This window comes from Hyla sarda, chromosome 3, assembly GCF_029499605.1.
Source record: "Hyla sarda isolate aHylSar1 chromosome 3, aHylSar1.hap1, whole genome shotgun sequence".
In the NCBI taxonomy this organism is placed as follows: Eukaryota; Metazoa; Chordata; class Amphibia; order Anura; family Hylidae; genus Hyla; species Hyla sarda.
This window is the reverse complement of record NC_079191.1, coordinates 191,964,347-191,987,691: the sequence shown is the minus strand read 5'-3', so window position 1 is coordinate 191,987,691 and position 23,345 is coordinate 191,964,347. Positions and strand designations below refer to the sequence as shown.

The following is a 23,345-nucleotide window of genomic DNA, read 5'->3' as shown; positions in this document are numbered from 1 at the left end:
TGACCATTTTTCAAGTCAGTAATAGGAAACTGACAGTCTCTTTTTGTTTTACTTACAATACATTTTTCATAAGTAACTGGTAAGCCAGAAAATAGATACATTTCCGATCTTATATATCACAGCTCCATCAGACTTTAGAGTAGCCACTGTTGAATCCGACATCTATTAAAATGCAAGTAAACTGTTCTCATATTTGGCCTTTCGTAGTGGGTATCAATAATAAAGGAATGACTTCCAGGGAAGAAAAATTGGTGTACACAGGATGTGGGATGGGTCCAGTCAGAGGCTTGAATACCATAAAATAAATGTAGTAATTCTACTCAGGCAGTGCCACCTAGCTTTAGAAGGGGAGGGGGACAGGGGCAGGGGTGGATTTTAATGACAGTCTTAGCTACTGCTCCATTATAATCCATTTTGGTGCTTACTCACCAATGGGAAATCCATGAGGCTTGCCCCGGACCCTGGTAAGCAAGAGATACTTTCAACCTCTGCCCTGGCACTGTGCAGGTGCCGATGATTCCACCCAGGTGGAAATATGTGGTATAGCCCTGTATATAATCACTTATATGTTATACAATACCTGTGAACAGCTAGCATCGTTCTCTTTATGATCATTGTATTCAGGGAATACTTTTCTGTGCACATTGGTTTTATTTACTAGTTCTATGGTGTATTAATCCCTATATGGCATAATGTGTGTTCCCGGTGTCCTGTTATTTTTTAGCCCTTGTTATCTGGTATTTTTGTGCTGTGTAAAGTAGATTTTCCTCAGCAACAGGATAGTGATTATCCAGTCATTGTGTGGTCCTAATGGTAGTGATCATAGTGTGGTCGTATTATTTATTCATTTTATACTGGTATTATTGGATTGGGTCACAATAATGGTAAGATATACATATGGTGATAATATTTGCTTCTTGTATAATGGTATTATTATACCAATATTATCTTAGATGTGAAAAAGATCTATGCTAGAACTCCATTCATCAAGTTATTTGGGTCCTATGAAATAGACCGGCTGTTGATCAGGCTGTGAGAGGCTTCTTCAGAAACCCAATGTCAGTAAACAACTAAGCCAGACTTCAGGAAGCTCTTAGTGAACCGGATGTATAAGAGTGAAGAGACTGCTGTGTATTCAGTAGAAATAAAAATTTGGATTAATTGGTAACTTTTTGGATACTGTTGCTACAGTTATGCAGGACTGACATACAATGTGCTGATATAAGAATTAGAATCACTTGTGCATATGTACCAGAATAGTATGATATCATGAGTGATTCAGCATAATATTTCACAATTGTACAAAAATAGAAAGAGTAATTGGCACTCACCTATTAAAAACTTTTTCACTTTATTTTATACATTAAAAGTGGCTGGCCACCAGCAGTAAAAACAAGGTGCATCAGCTAATGCTGAACTCAGTGCAGGCTACAGAACCGTTTTGCGGTCTTTCGCTTCCTCTGGTATCACCTTGCATCATTTCCAGGTAGCCACTTATTGGGTAATCTAAGATGACATATCTAATACTAAAGGTGGAGTTAGGCTGGGTTCACATATGTCCAGCATCAGCATAGTTTTCCTCTGGCTTGCATCGGAACGAAACTGATGCTAGAACGGATCCCATTTATTTGAATGGGACAGTTCACAATCATCTAGCGTCTCAATTTTGGGTTGGACATGTCGGAAAGCACCAGACAGGAAGAGGCAGCTTCCTTCCTAATATTCTCCTTTTTTTGCCTAGCAATTAATCTTTGGTGTAGCCTTGGGGAATACTCTGGACTGTAGTTCTTGGATACCATTTAGAGAGAGCACACCCAACCCTCTTTTCCTATAATCATTGTGCATGATCCACACTGATTCTCTCTGCCTAAGGATCTTCTCTTTGTTAGAAGGGAGACCCGACACGATCAAAACTTTCGATATACGTGGGCAATGTATTAAAAGCTTTTACTAATGACAGTAACCCTTTAATAATTATTAACCAGTTATCATTAACATTGTTACTAGTAGTAGCATACGTATTATACATATCCCTGTAAATTTAATCTATTCAATTATTTTCTTTTACTCGACCATAGTCATTGTTTAGATAAAAGTCTTTTACTAAACTGAAAAACTTTACAAGGCTCCAATGACTGCAGACTTTTACCTTTGCAGCTAATGGATGCTTTACAACTCCAGCATGAAGAGAACCTTTTTGGAATTGATTCTCTAGATGGGTAGCTAAGAAAAAGTCACACAGTGCATTTGTTTTCCAAGCATCATTTATTGGAAAAGTTTTCAAGTAGACAAGATTTATTTACATGCCAAAAATAATGCAGCATTTTACACACAAAAAACTAACAGGCTGTACATAAGTTATCAAAATTATAATATTAGATTTTTTTAAAACTAATTTACCTACATATTCAATATCTCTACATCAGTACAATATATATTGTGATGCTAACGCTAAGCCATTACGTTTTTTTTTCATATAATTTTTGTTAACAAGAAAAAAAAAAAAAACTAAATTATTTTTGTTAAACAGCTATCACTGCATAACCAAGCATTTAGAAACAAATGCGAAATAATATAAAGAATATTTACATTTCTAATGCAGTTTAGCAAATGCACAATGAAAGAATCACAGATTGATACTGTGGAAACGGTTGTAAAGTTAAATAATTTTGCCTTTGCTCCAGTACTTCAGCATTCTGACTACATCTTTTATTTTTCAATGTCCATGCTTTATCTGCTGTGCTTTTACCAAATAGCTCTTTGAAAAAACTTCAACCCTCCAAACCAATTAATTGACATTAGACTAGCGGATATAGAATACCTCTACTGAAAGGGCCTTGTTGTAGAGTAATTATGAATGCTTATCACAATATGTTTTTGTACCTGTATACTGACCATATACTGAATCCAAAGTGAAATCTTTTATTTCTTGAGATTTAGCATTGAGCTCCACTTCTCTCCTGCTGAGAAAATGTAAAGGCTGATGCTCTGTCTAGGAAGATGCTCAACCACAGAACTTCATTGACCCTACTGTACGATCCCAGTTTATGCCAGTTATCTTTGTTACATACCTCTGGGTAAAGCCTTTGTACCAAAAAAAATAATAATAATTAATAGGGACATAGCTCTACAGTTGCTGTTCACTCTTCACATACATGTGGTGTGGTGTCTCAAGAAGAGAATACATTGTCAAAGCATACACAAAATAAAACCTCCTGGCAGAGACCCGTGGGCCTTCCCTTTCTACTTCCAGTGTCTGAAATTCATATTTCTCTAGATGCATCATTAAAGGGGTACTCTGGTGGAAAACTTAAAAAAAAAAAATCAACTGGTGCCAGAAAGTTAAATAGATTTGTAAATTACTTCTATTAAAAAATCTTAAATTTTCCAGTACTTATTAGCTGCTGAATACTACAGAGGAAATTATTTTCTTTTTGGAACACAGAGCTCTCTGCTGACATCATGACCCCAGTGTTCTCTGCTGACATCTCGGTCCATTTTAGGAACTGTCCAGAGCAGCATATGTTTGCTATGGGGATTTTCTTCTACACTGGACAGTTCTTAAAATGGACAGAGGTGTCAGCAGAGAGCACTGTGGTCATGATGTCAGCAGAGAGCTCTGTGTTCCAAAAAGAAAATCATTTCCTCTGTAGTATTCAGCAGCTAATAAGTACTGGAAGGATTAAGATTTTTTAATAGAAGTAATTTACAAATCTGTTTAACTTTATTGCACCAGTTGATTAAAAAAAAAAAATTCATTCAATTGTTCTGGATAGTGTTTGACAGGTTTTCCAACATAACAATTAAGTCTACCCTCTACTAATTTATATGGATCTTCTGACCACATTGTCTCTCGTACCAATGTACACTTCTAGACATTCAGCTGAATACATGGTCTTATAAAACATACTTCAATGTTTTATAAGAAACTTTACATCTTCTTAACATTACAACTGGGTAGATCTGCTTCTCTGGACTCTACACAATGCATGCCATGTATCCATTGGTTCCATTACCCATTTGCCCCACTTCTGAAGTGTCTATGGCCAACAATTCATATTGTCAGTTAATGAGGATTTAAAAATTGATATTATGTAGATAAAACTTTGCACACCACTTTTGAATTGAATCCAGGTAGCTTCATTTGCAATCCCAAAATTATTTTTTTTATGACGTTTCGGTCCACACTGGACCTTCATCAGACCTAAGAATTACATGAACATAAATGAAAATTATGTCTAATAACGTGGAAGTTAAGGAAAATAGGCTGTTGAATGGCTTTTTACACCTACCTATTTCTATGATTCCTTATGATTCCTTGTTTTGGTATATATATAGTTACATAGTTAGTACGGTCGAAAAAAGACATATGTCCATCAAGTTCAACCAGGGAATTAAGGGGTAGGGGTGTGGCGCGATATTGGGGAAGGGATGGGATTTTATATTTCTTCATAAGCATTAATGTTATTTTGTTCCATGAATGTATCTAATCCTGTTTTAAAGCTGTTAATTGTTCCTGCTGTGACCAGTTCCTGAGGTAGACCGTTCCATAAATTCACAGTCCTCACGGTAAAGAAGGCGTGTCGCCCCTTGAGACTAAACTTTTTCTTCTCCAGACGGAGGGAGTGCCCCCTCGTCCTTTGGGGGGGGTTTAACCTGGAACAGTTTTTCTCCATATTTTTTGTATGGGCCATTAATATACTTATATACGTTTATCATATCCCCCCTTAAACGTCTCTTCTCAAGACTAAACAATTGTAACTCCTTTAATCGCTCCTCATAGCTAAGATGTTCCATGCCCCATATTAGTTTAGTCGCGCATCTCTGCACCCTTTCCAACTCCGCAGTGTCCCTTTTATGGACAGGTGCCCAAAACTGAACAGCATATTCCAGGTGGGGCCGTACCAATGCTTTATAAAGGGGGAGTATTATGTCCCTGTCCCTTGAGACCATGCCTCTTTTTATACATGACAATATCCTGCCGGCTTTGGAAGCAGCAGCCTGACATTGCATGCTATTCTGTAGTCTGTGATCTACAAGTACACCCAGATCCTTCTCTACCAGTGACTCTGCTAGTTTAATCCCCCCTAAGACATACGATGCATGCAGGTTATTAGTACCCAGATGCATAACTTTACATTTATCCACATTGAACCTCATTTGCCAAGTGGATGCCCAGACACTTAGTCTATCCAAGTCATCTTGTAACTTATGCACATCCTCTATAGACTGTACCGTGCTACAAAGCTTGGTGTCATCTGCAAAGATAGAAACAGAGCTGTTAATACCATCCTCTATATCATTGATAAATAAATTAAACAACAGCGGGCCCAGTACAGAACCTTGGGGTACACCACTAATAACCGGGGACCAATCAGAGTACGAATCATTGACCACCACTCTCTGGGTACGATCCATGAGCCAGTGTTCAATCCAGTTACAAACTAAAATTTCCAAACCCAAAGACCTTAACTTACCTGTCAGATGTCTGTGAGGGACAGTATCAAACGCTTTAGCAAAATCCAGAAACACTATATCCACAGCCATTCCTCTGTCAAGGCTTCTACTCACCTCTTCATAAAAGCAAATTAGATTGGTTTGACAACTTCTATCCTTAGTAAACCCATGCTGGCTATCATTTATAATACAATTATCCCCTATGTATTCCTGTATGTAATCCCTTATAAGTCCTTCAAACAATTTACCCACAATGCACGTTAAACTTACCGGTCTATAGTTTCCTGGGGAAGACCTAGAGCCCTTTTTGAAAATTGGCACCACATTCGCCTTGCGCCAGTCCCTTGGCACAATACCAGACATATATTATACTTTATTTTTGTATGTATTACAAAGGCAGCAATTGTACATAGGCAGCAATTCTTTCTTTGTCTTGTATGTTAATTTAATTCATATTAGTGGTACTTTTGATTTCCGCCAGTCCCTGCAAATTTTCCTTAACTTCCACGTCATTAGACATATTTTTCTAATTTTCATTTATGTTCATGTAATTCTTAGGTCTGATGAAGGTCCAGTGTGGACAGAAACGTCAGTAAAAATTTCTTAGGGATTGCAAAAAAATCTACATTGATTCAATTCAAAAGTGGTGTGCAAAGCTTTATCTACATAATAGTTAAAGGATTGGGATTCCTACTCCTGCACCCACAACTATTTTGAGAGTGACGTATCTCTATACAAGATTTAGAAATTGACACACAAGCAACTTGTTTAACCATCTAATAGCCAAAATGGGCATCTAATAGCCATAATGCTTTCAATTTTCTACCTACAGAACCATATGAGGGCTTGTTTTTTTTGTGTCACAAACTTTACTTAGTAATGACATCACTCATTGCACCACTAAATGTATGGTAAAACAAAAATAAATTATTTGTGGATCAAAATTGAAAAAACAAAAAACAAATACCATTTTCTACTTTTGGTGGGTTTGTACGTAGAGCACACATGTCATATTTATTCTGTAGGCCCATACGATTACAGTGATACCCAATGTTTGTAGGTTTTGTTTTATTTTATTACTTTTGTACTTTTTTATGCTTAAAATGGCATCAGCCCCCTTCTGATTAATATAACATTTTTATTTAGTAAATTTGATTCTACAGTAGAAAATCCTCTACGGTAAACTTAACCGTAGACAAGGCAATGAAGAATTCTATGAAAATTTGCACAAAAAAAGACGCAAAAAAACACGTGCATATTTGTGCGCAAAAAAATAGACACAAAACAGCTCTTTATACAATGATACATTCCCCCCTTTGTGTAAATATCTGTATGTACAGCATATATACATAATGTGTTTGTGTGTATGTCATATGTGTTATGTATTTCATGTGTATATATGTGTGTAATATGTACCTAAAGCATATTGCATGTATATGTTGTGTGTAATATGTATATATGCATCTGTGTAATGTACGGTGAATGTGTGATATATTTGTACAGATGTGCTTCTTAACTTATCTCTAAACTCATTACATATAAGATGTATAGTGTGAGACTGCTTTTTTTCACAACATGATTTCAAACCACTTTGTCACTAAATCTATATGTATGCATGTATGTATGTATGTATGTATACTGTGTTTGTGAACGCCCAATTAAATCGGTTTAAAGTAAAAAAAATGTTGATACATCTGCATGTGTTTTGTGTATATATGTGTTTGTAATGTTAATACATGTGCGTGTGTAATGTCTGCATGTATAGGTGTGTAAGCAAAGGCACTATGCTTGTGTGCAGTCTAGTGGTACTATTATATGTGGAGTATTAACGTATGTATGTTTCATAACATTATATGCAGTGGGTAAAATATGGTTAACTTCTAAGCGTGTTTGTATGCCGAGAAGACCTCAATGAACCTTTGTACCAGGTGACAAAATGGCTAGCTACAGCTTTAAAGCTGATTATTAATAGAGATGTCGCGAATTGTTAGCCGGCGAACAGTTCCCGGCGAACTTAGCATGTGCGCGTTCGCATCGCCGGGCGAACATATGTGAAGTTCGATTCGCCCCCTATACTTTAACATTGCGGTAAACTTTGACCCTGTGAGTCAGAGTCAGCAGACACATTACAGCCAATCAGAAGCAGTTCCTCCCTTCAAGACCTTCCTACCTCCTGCACGGACGCCATTTTACTTTCATTCGGCATGCTGCAGGCTTAGAAAGTGGAGGGACAGAGAAGCTGCTCCTGCTGTAATAGGGAAAGCAATAGCTAGGTTGCTGCTAGGTGGTGTATTCAGGGTCCGGTTTACTCCTAAAGCACTAGTGTAACATCTGCTTTAAGGACAGCACCCAAAAAAGCCCCTTTTAGGGCTCAAATATCAGTCCGTGTGTCTTGCAACAGCTGGAGGCACCCTGGTTGGGAGGGAACCGCTGGTTAAAAGGGGTACTCCAGTATAAAACTTAATTTCCTTCAAGCAACTAACTACAGTATTAAAAGGCCTATAAGTTCAGTCCGTGTGTCTTGCAACTGCTGGAGGCACCCTGGTTGGGGACCTCTGCTTAAAAGATGAACTCCGCTGGCAACCTTTTTTGATCATTGTCACACTAGTGCAAATGACATTTGGTGTGACAGTTGTTCAAATAAAAAAAATACCTTTTTTGGCTGTGAAATAAAACCAGTGCTGCCTAAAGGGGGGCTCTAACTATGTGCTGCCTGATATGAGGGAATCTATGTGCTGCCTAAAGGGGGGATCTAAATATGTGCTGCCTAAAGGGGGCTCTATGTGCTGCCTAAAGGGAGGCTCTAACTATGTGCTGCCTAATATGGTGGAATCTATGTGCTGCCTAAAGGGGGGCTCTATGTGCTGCCTAAAGGGGGGCTCTAACTATGTGCTGCCTAACATGGGGGAATCTATATGCTGCCTAAAGGGGGGATCTAACTATGTGATGCCTAAAGGGGGGATCTAACTATGTGCTGCCTAAAGGGGACTTTATGTGCTGCCTAAAGGGAGGCTCTACCTATGTGCTACCTAAAGGGGGGCTCTAACTATGTGCTGCCTAATATGGGGGAATCTATATGCTGCCTAAAGGGGGGATCTAACTATGTGATGCCTAAAGGGGGGGATCTATGTGCTGCCTAAAGGGGGCTAAACCATTTAGGAATAATAGGTGATTTATGCCCTTTATGAATTAAAACCAGACTCTGCATCAACTATGTTATTTTCCATGGGAGTTTTGCCATGGATCCCCCTCCAGCACGCCACAGTCCAGGTATTGGTCTTTTAAATCACTATTGTGGCCAGAAAGAGTCCCTGTGGGCTTTAAAGTTCGCCCGTCCATTGAAGTCAATGGCGGTTTACCCGGTTTGCCGGTTCGCGAACATTTGCGGAAGTTCGCGTTCGCCGTTCGCGAACCGAAAATGTTATGTTCGTGACATCACTAATTATTAATTATGTGCAGCAATTCATATTTTGTTAACATTTTAAGCTTAATATATAATATAATGAAATAAATATTTATCTTTCTTTAGGGAGATTCTGGACAGCCTGGTAATTCTGGTTCCCCTGGACAACCTGGTCCAGATGGTAAGCCTGTGAGTACTAAAATATTGTTATACATATGCATTGTAAATGTTTACGTTTTCCCTTGTTTCTTTTGTGTATTACAATCAAATGCATGGGTATATTGGATAGGTTAAATTGTATCAGTGCTTTAGTCTCCTTCACATTGTTAAAATCCATACCTGATAACAAAAAAGCATATAAAATGTGCTGCATATAATTTGATAAGCAAAACAGAGTTATTTTTCTTATACAGGGTGATTAAAAATGGATGGTAAAAAATGACTTATCGTATATGCCGGCGATAAGACGACTGGGCGTATAAGACGACCCCCAACTTTTACAGTAAAAATATAGAGTTTGGGATATACTCGCCGTATAAGACTACCCCTTCTACCGTGATGTACAGTACCTTGTAGTTCCCCCACATCAGGTGGGCAGTATAGTTCCCCCCACATTAGGTAGGCAGCATGTTCCCCCACATTAGGTTGCAGTTCCCCCATAATAGTAGGCAGCTCCCCCACATTAGGTCAGCAGTTCCCCCACAATAGTAGGCAGCTACCCCACATTAGGTCAGCAGTTCCCCCACAATAGTAGGCAGTTCCCCCCACATTAGGTCAGCAGTTCCCCCTCACATTTGGTGAGCAGTTCCCCCACAATAGTAGGCAGCTCCCCCCACATTAGGTCAGCAGTTCCCCCACATTAGGTCGACAGTTCCCCCACAATAGTAGGCAGCTTCCCCCACATTAGGTCAGGAGTTACCCCACATTAGGTCGGGAGTTACCCCACATTAGTAGGCAGCTGCCCCACATTAGTAGACAGCCCCCCCCCCCTCACAGACATACAGCCTCCAGCCATATACAATGTATGGCTGGAGGCTGTATGTCTGTACTTCCCCCACAGTGTTCTGATTACCGCTCCTCCGACCCGGGGTCACCATCTACTGCTATGGACCATAGCAGCAGTCCCGGGCCTGTAGGAGCGGTGACCGGATCACTGAAGAAGATGACGTGCCGCCGATCACTCACCAGGCTCCGGCCGGCATGTGTCCTCCTGCTATGGTCCTGCGGTCCTCCTGATCCTCCTGTGTCTCTATGGTCGCAGGAGGACATCACTGACGTCCCGTGCGTACAACCATAGAGGCGGAGAAGCGGAGGAGGACCGCAGGAGGACGCGTGCCGATCGGGGAATGGTGAGTGACCGGTAGACATCCCTATGTCCGGAAAAAATCTTTCGGGACACAGGGATGTCTGGCATAGGAAAAGCTATGATTATATGATTAGCTCCTGTGATACTAAAAACCAGGGTGCCTCCAGCTGTTGTGTAACTACAACTACCAGCATGCCCGGACCGGCAAAGGCTGTCCGGGCATGCTGAGAGTTGTAGTTTCACAACAGCTGGAGACACCCTGGTTTTTAGTATCAGTAATTCGTTTTTATCTGCTCTGGCCGGCCCCTGCACACGGACCCCAATACCCGGCGTATAAGACGACCCCCTACTTTTCCGAAAAAAAGTCGGGGTTAAAAATTCGTCTTATACGCCGGAATATACGGTATTTATAACCGAGAAAACATTAAAAAAATTTATTAATGTGAAAAGACACACTATCTATCCTAGATTTTTTTCCATACACTATAAATGTTCAAACTGTTTTCTATTAGTGACATGGCAGATGCCTATGTGGTAATCCAGTTCTGTCCAGACTCCAGCAGATTTCTCACATATGGACTACACTGATTCAGTCATGCCTTGTCTCAGGTCATTCAGATTGATGTAGCCCTACAAAAAGAAGTCACAGGGTATTAGATCTTGTGAACTTTAAGGCCAGGACAACATTGCTGAATTGTTGTTTCCTTCACGGCTGATCCAGCATTACGGTAGAGTTTCATTCAAGTATTGGTGAACATTCAAAAGGAAATTTGGAGGTGGACCATCTAGCTGAAAGACTATGTTTGCCAGATCTTCCTCTGCCATTCGCACAAGCTATTCCATTTGTCCTCTCCTATTGGGACTTCAAGTCAATGTAAAAGTCATGGCGTTCAGTTTCCTGTTTGCACCTCCTGAAAAAGATGTAATCTTTATGGCTTACACTGCAGGCGTTTTCGTAAGATATGCCATACCATGGTTTGTGGCACCTGCAGTTCCATACTAGTCAGCCTGGTTGACTTTTAAAGTCTCTTCCAAAGTCTTTGGGCAGCTCAGACATTTCCTAAGTCATAAACACCCAGAGGTTTTGAATAATTTCGCCCAAGGCAAATGTAGTTTTTTTGCGGAGCACATTTACCAAAGTTATTCATAAAAGCTTCGCTAACTGTCATCACAGACCCCGTTCTTGTAAATTCCATCATGTAAATGATTTTCCTTGCTTCAATGATGCATCTTAGATGACACTATAAAAGGACTTTTCATATTTGGCTCTTGAAAGTGAAAGCTGTGCTGTGATGGGTTGCTGTGGGCAACTAAGCCAGGTTTGCCTTGATTTTTAGGCACTGGCCATTTACCACTGATGTTTCTATTACTATAGGTCTTTACTTTTGCACTGTCCTTTTTGAGTCATTGTGTATTGTTATGGCCTTTGTGGCATATTATCAAAAGAAAATATCTGTCTTGCAATACATTCAATTTTTCTTTGTGGGAATTTTCAGCCATTTATTTACATAGTTTTGTGTGACTTCAATAGTAAATAGGTTGCTTGTGAGAATACACCCCTTTTTGGTCGACTACACCCCTTTTCTGGCAACCCAGCCTCTTTTTCGGGTCTGAAAGTTTTGTAGGTTTATTTCGGAGCATTGCACCACAAACTCTAGTGCAGACAGACATTTTGGTACACAAACCAACAAAAACAATTCACAATAATAAATCAAGGCCATTATTAGATTGAAAAATTCAGTTTTTTAAAATGTATTTTTTTAAATTTGCAGTGTGTGAACATGGCCTTAGGATCTTTCTGCTTGTAACAGGTTTCTAAAACCATAATGGGCCTCATTTACTAAGCTGAAACTGACCATTTTTTGGTCTGGTTATTTTGCCGCAGAGTGTCTGAGACATGTCTGCGCCAATCTGTGCCAGTTTGCGACAGTGTGCGCTTGAAAAATCCAACAAACCCGACATTGCACTGTGAAAAGCAGAAAAGGGGGCTTGGTCTGTCACAGATGGGGCGTGGTTGGCCCGAAAAGGGGCATGGTTTCCCAACCCAACCGATTTACTATTGAATTCACAGAAAATCCTGTGGGTAAATGGCTGTAAATATTGACCTAGAAAAAGCTGATCAGAAAATGTTCCCAACTTTTCCCAATAGTAAATAGAGAAGAATCCTGCAAGTCTGAAACAACTTTTCCCACTAGTAAAAACCCGAAACTCTTAGTAAATGAGGCCCAATCTCTTAGTAAAATTCCTCATTTCATTGCATGTATAAATGTGCTCTATAAGATGATCCATGAGTTTTTAAACATAGGCAACAGATGCACTTGAACCAAAAATATCAATATCCTACATAAAGTTTAGCTAGTGTTATTTTTTATGCATGTGTTAAGCTGTAGTTACAGTTAATCCACTCTGCATGTAAAAAAATACCTGCAAAGGAAAGTATTAGGCTCTTTTTATTACTGGAATAAAATGTCGATTTAATTCTATGTGCTTTGCCAATTACAAGAAGGAAAGCCCCTTTTGCGCTTTAGGAACAATTCCCTGTTGCATAATCCGTAGCTAGGATACTGGACATTTTGGCAAAATAATTTAAAATGTTTCTGGTCCAGCAACAATATTTAGTTTATTAACATGATTTCATTGTGTAACTAATACTGATAAATCTGTGCATGGTTCTCTGGTTTATCAATAGTAGAAGACAGAAAACACTCGGCAATGCTGCCTAGGCAATAAGCCAGTATGTCAGTACCTCTGCTAGCTGACCTGCGCCAGGTGGTATGATTATTATGAGTATTATGATCAGTCCAATGTGCATATTCCAACAAGGTAGAAAAAGAACAGGGCAACTCACCACATGCGTCTTCTTCAATCTTCTTTATTGTAGAACATAGAAAATACATACAGGGCAGGACAAGGTTGGAAGGTAGAGGCGGGGGGATGTAGTTCGGGGCTACGTTGCCGTTTTGCAATGTATGCTTCAACTGGCCCACTGTTGGGTCAGTTGAGGCATCCATTGCGAAACGGCACCATAGCCCCGAACTACATCCCCCTGTCTCTACCATCCACCCTTGTCCTGCACTGTATGTATTTTCTATGTTCTTGAATAAAGAAGATTGAAGAAGTTGCATGTGGTGAGTTGTCCTGTTCTTTTTCTACCTTGTTGGAATGGTCTCTGCTTTATGTTGATAATACTTGGGTCATTGATGCATTGTAGAGTATTGTTTTAATTATTGTGTCTGATACTTTCTGTGAATACATACGGAAAATCTTGTTGGTCATCATCCATTCCTAAATGCAATAAAGCAGTGGTGGCAGAATAGTAGAAAGCAACCTACCAGTAGATTTCAGTGGTGTGGCTGCCCGAAATGCTGTGTCTGCTCTGTCTTGAGCTTTTATGCATAATAAACAGAATCTCTACACTGCAATATAGATGCAGGGGACATATTATTTTCTATATTCTGACTCACGTGCTGCCCTGCACTGTCGGAGTCACAGCTGGGAATTTCAGGAGGTGAGCTGACACTGTGTGTGCTACCCATGCCAGCTATCACAATTTGAATTAAGTTAATAAAAAAAAGGTTTTGCCCACCATGCTGTTACGCCGAGCGCTCCGGGTCCCCGCTCCTCCCCGGAGCGCTCGCTTCACTCCCCCCGCTGCAGCGCTCCGGTCACGTCCTCTGACCCGGGGCGCTGCGATTCCGCTGCCAGCCGGGATGCGATTCGCGATGCGGGTAGCGCCCGCTCGCGATGCGCCCCCCGGCTCCCCTACCTGACTCGCTCTCCGTCTGTTCTGTCCCGGCGCGCGCGGCCCCGCTCCCTAGGGCGCGCGCGCGCCGGGTCTCTGCGATTTAAAGGGCCACTGCGCCGCTGATTGGCGCAGTGGTTCCAATTAGTGTGTTCACCTGTGCACTTCCCTATATCACCTCACTTCCCCTGCACTCCCTTGCCGGATCTTGTTGCCATTGTGCCAGTGAAAGCGTTCCTTGTGTGTTCCTAGCCTGTGTTCCAGACCTTCTGCCGTTGCCCCTGACTACGATCCTTGCTGCCTGCCCCGACCTTCTGCTACGTCCGACCTTGCTTCTGCCTACTCCCTTGTACCGCGCCTATCTTCAGCAGCCAGAGAGGTGAGCCGTTGCTAGTGGATACGACCTGGTCACTACCGCCGCAGCAAGACCATCCCGCTTTGCGGCGGGCTCTGGTGAAAACCAGTAGTGGCTTAGAACCGGTCCACTAGCACGGTCCACGCCAATCCCTCTCTGGCACAGAGGATCCACTACCTGCCAGCCGGCATCGTGACAGTAGATCCGGCCATGGATCCCGCTGAAGTTCCTCTGCCAGTTGTCGCTGACCTCACCACGGTGGTCGCCCAGCAGTCACAACAGATAGCGCAACAAGGCCAACAGCTGTCTCAACTGACCGTTATGCTACAACAGTTACTACCACAGCTTCAGCAGTCATCTCCTCCGCCAGCTCCTGCACCTCCTCCGCAGCGAGTGGCCGCTCCTGGGATACGCTTATCCTTGCCGGATAAATTTGATGGGGACTCTAAGTTTTGCCGTGGCTTTCTTTCCCAATGTTCCCTGCATCTGGAGATGATGTCGGACCTGTTTCCCACTGAAAGGTCTAAGGTGGCTTTCGTAGTCAGCCTTCTGTCCGGAAAAGCCCTGTCATGGGCCACACCGCTCTGGGACCGCAATGACCCCGTCACTGCCTCTGTACACTCCTTCTTCTCGGAAATCCGAAGTGTCTTTGAGGAACCTGCCCGAGCCTCTTCTGCTGAGACTGCCCTGTTGAACCTGGTCCAGGGTAATTCTTCCGTTGGCGAGTATGCCGTACAATTCCGTACTCTTGCTTCAGAATTGTCCTGGAATAATGAGGCCCTCTGCGCGACCTTCAAAAAAGGCCTATCCAGCAACATTAAAGATGTTCTGGCCGCACGAGAAATTCCTGCTAATCTACATGAACTTATTCACCTAGCCACTCGCATTGACATGCGTTTTTCCGAAAGGCGTCAGGAACTCCGCCAAGATATGGACTCTGTTCGCACGAGGCGTTTCTTCTCCTCGGCTCCTCTCTCCTCTGGTCCCCTGCAATCTGTTCCTGTGCCTCCCGCCGTGGAGGCTATGCAGGTCGACCGGTCTCGCCTGACACCTCAAGAGAGGACACGACGCCGTATGGAGAACCTCTGCCTGTACTGTGCTAGTACCGAACACTTCCTGAGGGATTGTCCTATCCGTCCTCCCCGCCTGGAAAGACGTACGCTGACTCCGCACAAAGGTGAGACAGTCCTTGATGTCTACTCTGCTTCTCCACGTCTTACTGTGCCTGTGCGGATGTCTGCCTCTGCCTTCTCCTTCTCTACAGTGGCCTTCTTGGACTCTGGATCTGCAGGAAATTTTATTTTGGCCTCTCTCGTCAACAGGTTCAACATCCCCGTGACCAGTCTCGCCAGACCCCTCTACATCAATTGTGTAAATAATGAAAGATTGGACTGTACCATACGTTTCCGCACGGAGCCCCTTCTTATGAGCATCGGATCTCATCATGAGAGGATTGAACTTTTGGTCCTCCCCAATTGCACCTCGGAAATTCTCCTTGGACTTCCCTGGCTTCAACTTCATTCCCCAACCCTGGATTGGTCCACTGGGGAGATCAAGAGTTGGGGGTCCTCTTGTTCCAAGAACTGTCTAAAACCGGTTCCCAGTAACCCTTGCCGTAACTCTGTGGTTCCTCCAGTAACCGGTCTCCCTAAGGCCTATATGGACTTCGCGGATGTTTTCTGCAAAAAACAAGCTGAGACTCTACCTCCTCACAGGCCTTATGATTGCCCTATCGACCTCCTCCCGGGCACTACTCCACCCCGGGGCAGAATTTATCCTCTCTCTGCCCCAGAGACTCTTGCCATGTCCGAATACGTCCAGGAGAATCTTAAAAAGGGCTTTATCCGTAAATCCTCCTCTCCTGCCGGAGCCGGATTTTTCTTTGTGTCCAAAAAAGATGGCTCCCTACGTCCTTGCATTGACTACCGCGGTCTTAATAAAATCACGGTTAAGAACCGCTACCCCTTACCCCTCATCTCTGAACTCTTTGATCGCCTCCAAGGTGCCCACATCTTTACTAAATTGGACTTAAGAGGCGCCTATAACCTCATCCGCATCAGAGAGGGGGACGAGTGGAAAACGGCATTTAACACCAGAGATGGACACTTTGAGTATCTGGTCATGTCCTTTGGCCTGTGCAACGCCCCTGCCGTCTTCCAAGACTTTGTCAATGAAATTTTTCGTGATCTGTTATACTCCTGTGTTGTTGTATATCTGGACGATATCCTAATTTTTTCTGCCAATCTAGAAGAACACCGCCAGCATGTCCGTATGGTTCTTCAGAGACTTCGTGACAACCAACTCTATGCCAAAATTGAGAAATGTCTGTTTGAATGCCAATCTCTTCCTTTTCTAGGATATTTGGTCTCTGGCCAGGGACTACAGATGGATCCAGACAAACTTTCTGCCGTCTTAGATTGGCCACGCCCCTCCGGACTCCGTGCTATCCAACGCTTTTTGGGGTTCGCCAATTATTACAGGCAATTTATTCCACATTTTTCTACCATTGTGGCTCCTATCGTGGCTTTAACCAAAAAAAATGCTGATCCCAAGTCCTGGCCTCCTCAAGCAGAAGACGCCTTTAAACGACTCAAGTCTGCCTTTTCTTCGGCTCCCGTCCTCTCCAGACCTGACCCTTCCAAACCCTTCCTATTGGAGGTTGATGCCTCCTCAGTGGGAGCTGGAGCTGTTCTTCTACAAAAAAATTCTTCCGGGCATGCTGTCACTTGTGGTTTTTTCTCTAGGACCTTCTCTCCAGCGGAGAGGAACTACTCCATCGGGGATCGAGAGCTTCTAGCCATTAAATTAGCACTTGAGGAATGGAGGCATCTGTTGGAGGGATCAAGTTCTCCTGTTATTATCTACACCGACCACAAGAACCTCTCCTACCTCCAGTCTGCCCAACGGCTGAATCCTCGCCAGGCCCGGTGGTCTCTGTTCTTTGCCCGATTTAATTTTGAGATTCACTTTCGTCCTGCCGATAAGAACATTAGGGCCGATGCTCTCTCTCGTTCCTCGGATGCCTCAGAAGTTGAACTCTCTCCGCAACACATCATTCCACCTGACTGCCTGATCTCCACTTCTCCTGCCTCCATCAGGCAGACTCCTCCAGGAAAGACCTTTGTTTCTCCTCGCCAACGCCTCGGAATCCTCAAATGGGGGTCACTCCTCCCATCTCGCAGGTCATGCGGGTATCAAGAAATCTGTGCAACTCATCTCCCGCTTCTATTGGTGGCCGACTCTGGAGACGGATGTTGTGGACTTTGTGCGAGCCTGCACTATCTGTGCCCGGGATAAGACTCCTCGCCAGAAGCCCGCTGGTTTTCTTCATCCTCTGCCTGTCCCCGAACAGCCTTGGTCTCTGATTGGTATGGATTTTATTACTGATTTACCCCCTTCCCGTGGCAACACTGTTATTTGGGTGGTCGTTGATCGATTCTCCAAAATGGCACATTTCATCCCTCTTCCTGGTCTTCCTTCTGCGCCTCAGTTGGCTAAACAATTTTTTGTACACATTTTTCGTCTTCACGGGTTGCCTACGCAGATTGTCTCGGATAGAGGCGTCCAATTCGTGTCTAAATTCTGGAGGGCTCTCTGTAAACAACTCAAGATTAAATTAAATTTTTCTTCTGCATATCATCCCCAGTCCAATGGACAAGTAGAAAGAATTAACCAGATCTTGGGTGATTATTTGCGACATTTTGTTTCCTCCCGCCAGGATGACTGGGCAGATCTCCTCCCATGGGCCGAATTCTCGTATAACTTCAGGGTCTCTGAGTCTTCCTCCAAATCCCCATTTTTCGTGGTGTACGGCCGTCACCCTCTTCCCCCCCTCCCTACTCCCTTGCCCTCTGGTCTGCCCGCTGTGGATGAAATTTCTCGTGACCTTTCCATCATATGGAGAGAGACCCAAAATTCTCTCTTACAGGCTTCATCACGCATGAAGAAGTTCGCGGATAAGAAAAGAAGAGCTCCTCCCGTTTTTTCCCCTGGAGACAAGGTATGGCTCTCCGCTAAATATGTCCGCTTCCGTGTCCCTAGCTACAAGTTGGGACCACGCTATCTTGGTCCTTTCAAAATTTTGTGTCAAATTAATCCTGTCTCTTATAAACTTCTTCTTCCTCCTTCTCTTCGTATCCCTAATGCCTTTCACGTCTCTCTTCTCAAACCACTCATCCTCAACCGTTTTTCTCCCAAATCTGTTCCTCCCACTCCTGTTTCCGGCTCCTCGGACATCTTCTCGGTCAAAGAAATCTTAGCTGCCAAAAAGGTCAGAGGGAAAAATTTTTTTTTAGTGGACTGGGAGGGTTGTGGTCCTGAAGAGAGATCCTGGGAACCTGAGGACAACATCCTAGACAAAAGTCTGCTCCTCAGGTTCTCAGGCTCTAAGAAGAGGGGGAGACCCAAGGGGGGGGGTACTGTTACGCCGAGCGCTCCGGGTCCCCGCTCCTCCCCGGAGCGCTCGCTTCACTCCCCCCGCTGCAGCGCTCCGGTCACGTCCTCTGACCCGGGGCGCTGCGATTCCGCTGCCAGCCGGGATGCGATTCGCGATGCGGGTAGCGCCCGCTCGCGATGCGCCCCCCGGCTCCCCTACCTGACTCGCTCTCCGTCTGTTCTGTCCCGGCGCGCGCGGCCCCGCTCCCTAGGGCGCGCGCGCGCCGGGTCTCTGCGATTTAAAGGGCCACTGCGCCGCTGATTGGCGCAGTGGTTCCAATTAGTGTGTTCACCTGTGCACTTCCCTATATCACCTCACTTCCCCTGCACTCCCTTGCCGGATCTTGTTGCCATTGTGCCAGTGAAAGCGTTCCTTGTGTGTTCCTAGCCTGTGTTCCAGACCTTCTGCCGTTGCCCCTGACTACGATCCTTGCTGCCTGCCCCGACCTTCTGCTACGTCCGACCTTGCTTCTGCCTACTCCCTTGTACCGCGCCTATCTTCAGCAGCCAGAGAGGTGAGCCGTTGCTAGTGGATACGACCTGGTCACTACCGCCGCAGCAAGACCATCCCGCTTTGCGGCGGGCTCTGGTGAAAACCAGTAGTGGCTTAGAACCGGTCCACTAGCACGGTCCACGCCAATCCCTCTCTGGCACAGAGGATCCACTACCTGCCAGCCGGCATCGTGACACATGCATCACATGTCCCTTGGTACAGTACTTAACTCAAGCTCCACAAATAGTATATTAAGAAGTAAAAAGGTTTGGACACTGGATGTATTCATTAAATGTATATTTTGCTACAGAAAGATTGTACAAATTGTTTTATAATTTGAACAGAGCACCTGAAAGGTACTCTGGGCATACACCATCTGTGACATTGTGTGATAAGGCAGAGAATGGTAGGTAGATAGGATCTGGGGTGCATGAAAGCTTGAAAAGAAGGGGAAGAACACTGTCTTTCATTGATGAATATATTTGGGACATGCAGATGTGTCCCTGGTCCTGTTACCGGGGTTTGAAGCGTGCCCACGAGCTGAGCACGCTTCATACCCGTTGGGTCCCGGTTGCTATAGGCAGCCGAGACCCATGGTTAATGCTGGGCATCCCGGTTGGGCTGATGCCATACATTAACCTTTTAGATCTGTTAGCTCAGGGCAGCTGATCAGGACATCTGTGGCAAAATTGGGAGTCATGAACAGCTGAGTGGATGGTAGGAGGACCCTTACCTGCCTCCTCGCTGTCCGATCGGTCTTCTGCTGCTCCCAGCCAGCCATGCAGTCTTTTTTACATGTTTTTTTACTTTATTTAATTAAAGCTAGTAGTTATGCCACTCATCCCAGAATATATTGATATAAGGAGAAAGGTAAAGAAGGAGACTTGTACTCTTATCACAGATGACTTAATAACTTTGAACTTCAGCCAGATGCCATGTTTATCAATAATCATCATCTACCTGCACCAGAGATATATCACTTTCCTTTGTAGATCACTGTGTTATATACATATGTTACATGTTTAAATATACACCATACAGCAATAGGAAATCTGTATTTTAGAGACTTCAGACACATTCACAGCTTTTTGTTCTATTGTTTTTTTCATATTTTTCATGTAATGGATATTTTTCCTTAAAATCTGGAAAGCCATTAAACTGTTTCTTAAGAACAAAATTATCTGGCATACACTAAGGGGAATACAAATGAGTCATCTTGTGCAAACATGAGTTGTCAATGAATTCCCAAAACAGCTTCAATGCTTGTGATATATACACTTAGTGGCAAATTTTAGGACCAATAGAAAATTGCATTTACAGTGGTTTCTGCAAAAATACCACATCACATCACTAGACTATAAGACATAAAACAGGGAGTGAATGCAATGTCTTAAAAGACTATTGGATGTTTGTCTCGTACTAGAAGACTTGAACAATAACTCACATCCCAGATAACATGAAAAAGGAAGTAAACCACAGCTAAGCATATCAGCATACAGTACACTGAACATATGGGTATAAGCAAATACTGGCCCAACAAACTATTCCGTACTTGTTGGTAGTACACAGACCTCTACATGTATATTGCTCCACTACAAGAGGAAGTTATAACTGATCGGATACCTTCCTGATGGTATTGTGTGATGGAGACTAAGCTATGAGTATTCAATTTAGAGTAGTTTTCTTAACTTAACAACTGCTTTAAACCCTTAAGGACCAGGCCATTTTACACCTTAAGGACCAGAGCGTTTTTTGCAATTCTTACCACTGTCACTTTAAACATTAATAACTCTGGAATGCTTTTAGTTATCATTCTGATTCTGAGATTGTTTTTTCGTGACATATTCTACTTTAACTTAGTGGTAAAATTTTATGGTAACTTGCATCCTTTCTTGGTGAAAAATCCCAAAATTTGATGAAAAAAATGAAAATTTAGCATTTTTCTAACTTTGAAGCTCTCTGCTTGTAAGGAAAATGGATATTCAAAATAAAACATTTTTGGGTTCACATATACAATATGTCTACTTTATGTTTGCATCATAAAATTTATGAGTTTTTACTTTTGGAAGACACCAGAGGGCTTCAAAGTTCAGCAGCAATTTCGAAATTTTTCACAAAATTTTCAAACTCGCTATTTTTCATGGACCAGTTCAGGTTTGAAATGGATTTGAAGGGTCTTCATATTAGAAATACCCCATAAATGACCCCATTATAAAAACTACACCCCCCAAAGTATTCAAAATGACATTAAATAAGTGTATTAACCCTTTAGGTGTTTCACAGGAATAGCAGAAAAGTGAAGGAGAAAATTCACAATCTTTATTTTTTACACTCGCATGTTCTTGTAGACCCAATTTTTGAATTTTTGCAAGGGGTAAAAAGGAGAAAATTATTACTTGTATTTGAAACCCAATTTCTCTCGAGTAAGCACATACCTCATATGTCTATGTTAATTGTTCGGCGGGCGCAGTAGAGGGCTCAGAAGGGAAGGAGCGTCAAATGGTTTTTGGGGGGCATGTCACCTTTAGGAAGCCCCTATGGTGCCAGGACAGCAAAAAAAAAACACATGGCATACCATTTTGGAAACTAGACCCCTCAGGGAACGTAACAAGGGGTAAAGTGAACCTTATTACCCCACAGGTGATTCACGACTTTTGCATATGTTAAAAAAAAAAATGTTTTACCTAAAATGCTTGGTTTCCCAAAAATTTTACATTTTAAAAAAGGATAATAGCAGAAAATACCCCCCAAAATTTGAAGCCCAATTTCTCCTGATTCAGAAAACACCCCATATGGGGGTGAAAAGTGCTCTGCTGGTGCACTACAGGTCTCAGAAGAGAAGGAGTCACATTTGGCTTTTTGAAAGCAAATTTTGCTCTGGGGGCATGCCGCATTTAGGAAGCCCCTATGGTGCCAGAACCGCAAAAAAAAACACATGGCATACCATTTTGGAAACCAGACCCCTCGGGGAACGTAAAAAGGGGTAAAGTGAACCTTAATACCCTACAGGTGTTTCACGACTTTTGCATATGTTAAAAAAAATTTTTTTTACCTAAAATGCTTGGTTTCCCAAAATTTTTACATTTTTAAAAAGGGTAATAGCAGAAAATACCCCCCAAAATTTGAAGCCCAATTTCTCCCGATTCAGAAAACACCCCATATGGGGGTGAGAAGTGCTTTGCTGGCGCACTACAGGTCTCAGAAGAGAAGGAGTCACATTTGGCTTTTTGAAAGCAAATTTTGCTCTGGGGGCATGCCGCATTTAGGAAGCCCCTATGGTGCCAGAACAGCAAAAAAAAAAAAAACACATGGCATACCATTTTGGAAACTAGACCCCTCATGGAACGTAACAAGGGGTAATGTGAACCTTAATACCCTACAGGTGTTTCACGACTTTTGCATATGTAAAAAAAAACATTTTTTTTTACCTAAAATGCTTGGTTTTCCAAAATTTTTACATTTTTTAAAAGGTTAATAGCAGAAAATACCCCCCAAAATTTGAAGCTCAATTTCTCCCGATTCAGAAAACACCCCATATGGGGGTGAGAAGTGCTCTGCTGGCGCACTACAGGTCTCAGAAGAGGAGGAGTCACATTTGGCTTTTTGAAAGCAAATTTTGCTCTGGGGGCATGCCGCATTTAGGAAGCCCCTATGGTGCCAGGACAGCAAAAAAAAAACACATGGCATACCATTTTGGAAACTAGACCCCTCGGGGAACGTAACAAGGGGTAATGTGAACCTTAATACCCTACAGGTGTTTCACGACTTTTGCATATGTAAAAAAAAACATTTTTTTTTACCTAAAATGCTTGGTTTTCCAAAATTTTTACATTTTTTAAAAGGTTAATAGCAGAAAATACCCCCCAAAATTTGAAGCTCAATTTCTCCCGATTCAGAAAACACCCCATATGGGGGTGAGAAGTGCTCTGCTGGCGCACTACAGGTCTCAGAAGAGGAGGAGTCACATTTGGCTTTTTGAAAGCAAATTTTGCTCTGGGGGCATGCCGCATTTAGGAAGCCCCTATGGTGCCAGGACAGCAAAAAAAAAAACACATGGCATACCATTTTGGAAACTAGACCCCTCGGGGAACGTAACAAGGGGTAATGTGAACCTTAATACCCCACAGGTGATTCACAACTTTTGCATATGTAAAA

At 42.8% G+C, this 23,345-nt stretch overlaps 1 protein-coding gene across 1 annotated transcript in view; it reads left to right on the top strand.

The window, feature by feature from the left end:
- The window catches only part of COL21A1 (collagen type XXI alpha 1 chain), a 320,958-nt gene that overhangs the window by 185,503 nt on the left and 112,110 nt on the right, over window positions 1-23,345 (top strand). Inside the window, exon 10 of the mRNA XM_056565755.1 lies at window positions 8,987-9,049. Within this exon, the coding sequence (XP_056421730.1) occupies window positions 8,987-9,049 (63 nt within the window). The remainder of the gene's footprint in view (window positions 1-8,986; window positions 9,050-23,345) is intronic.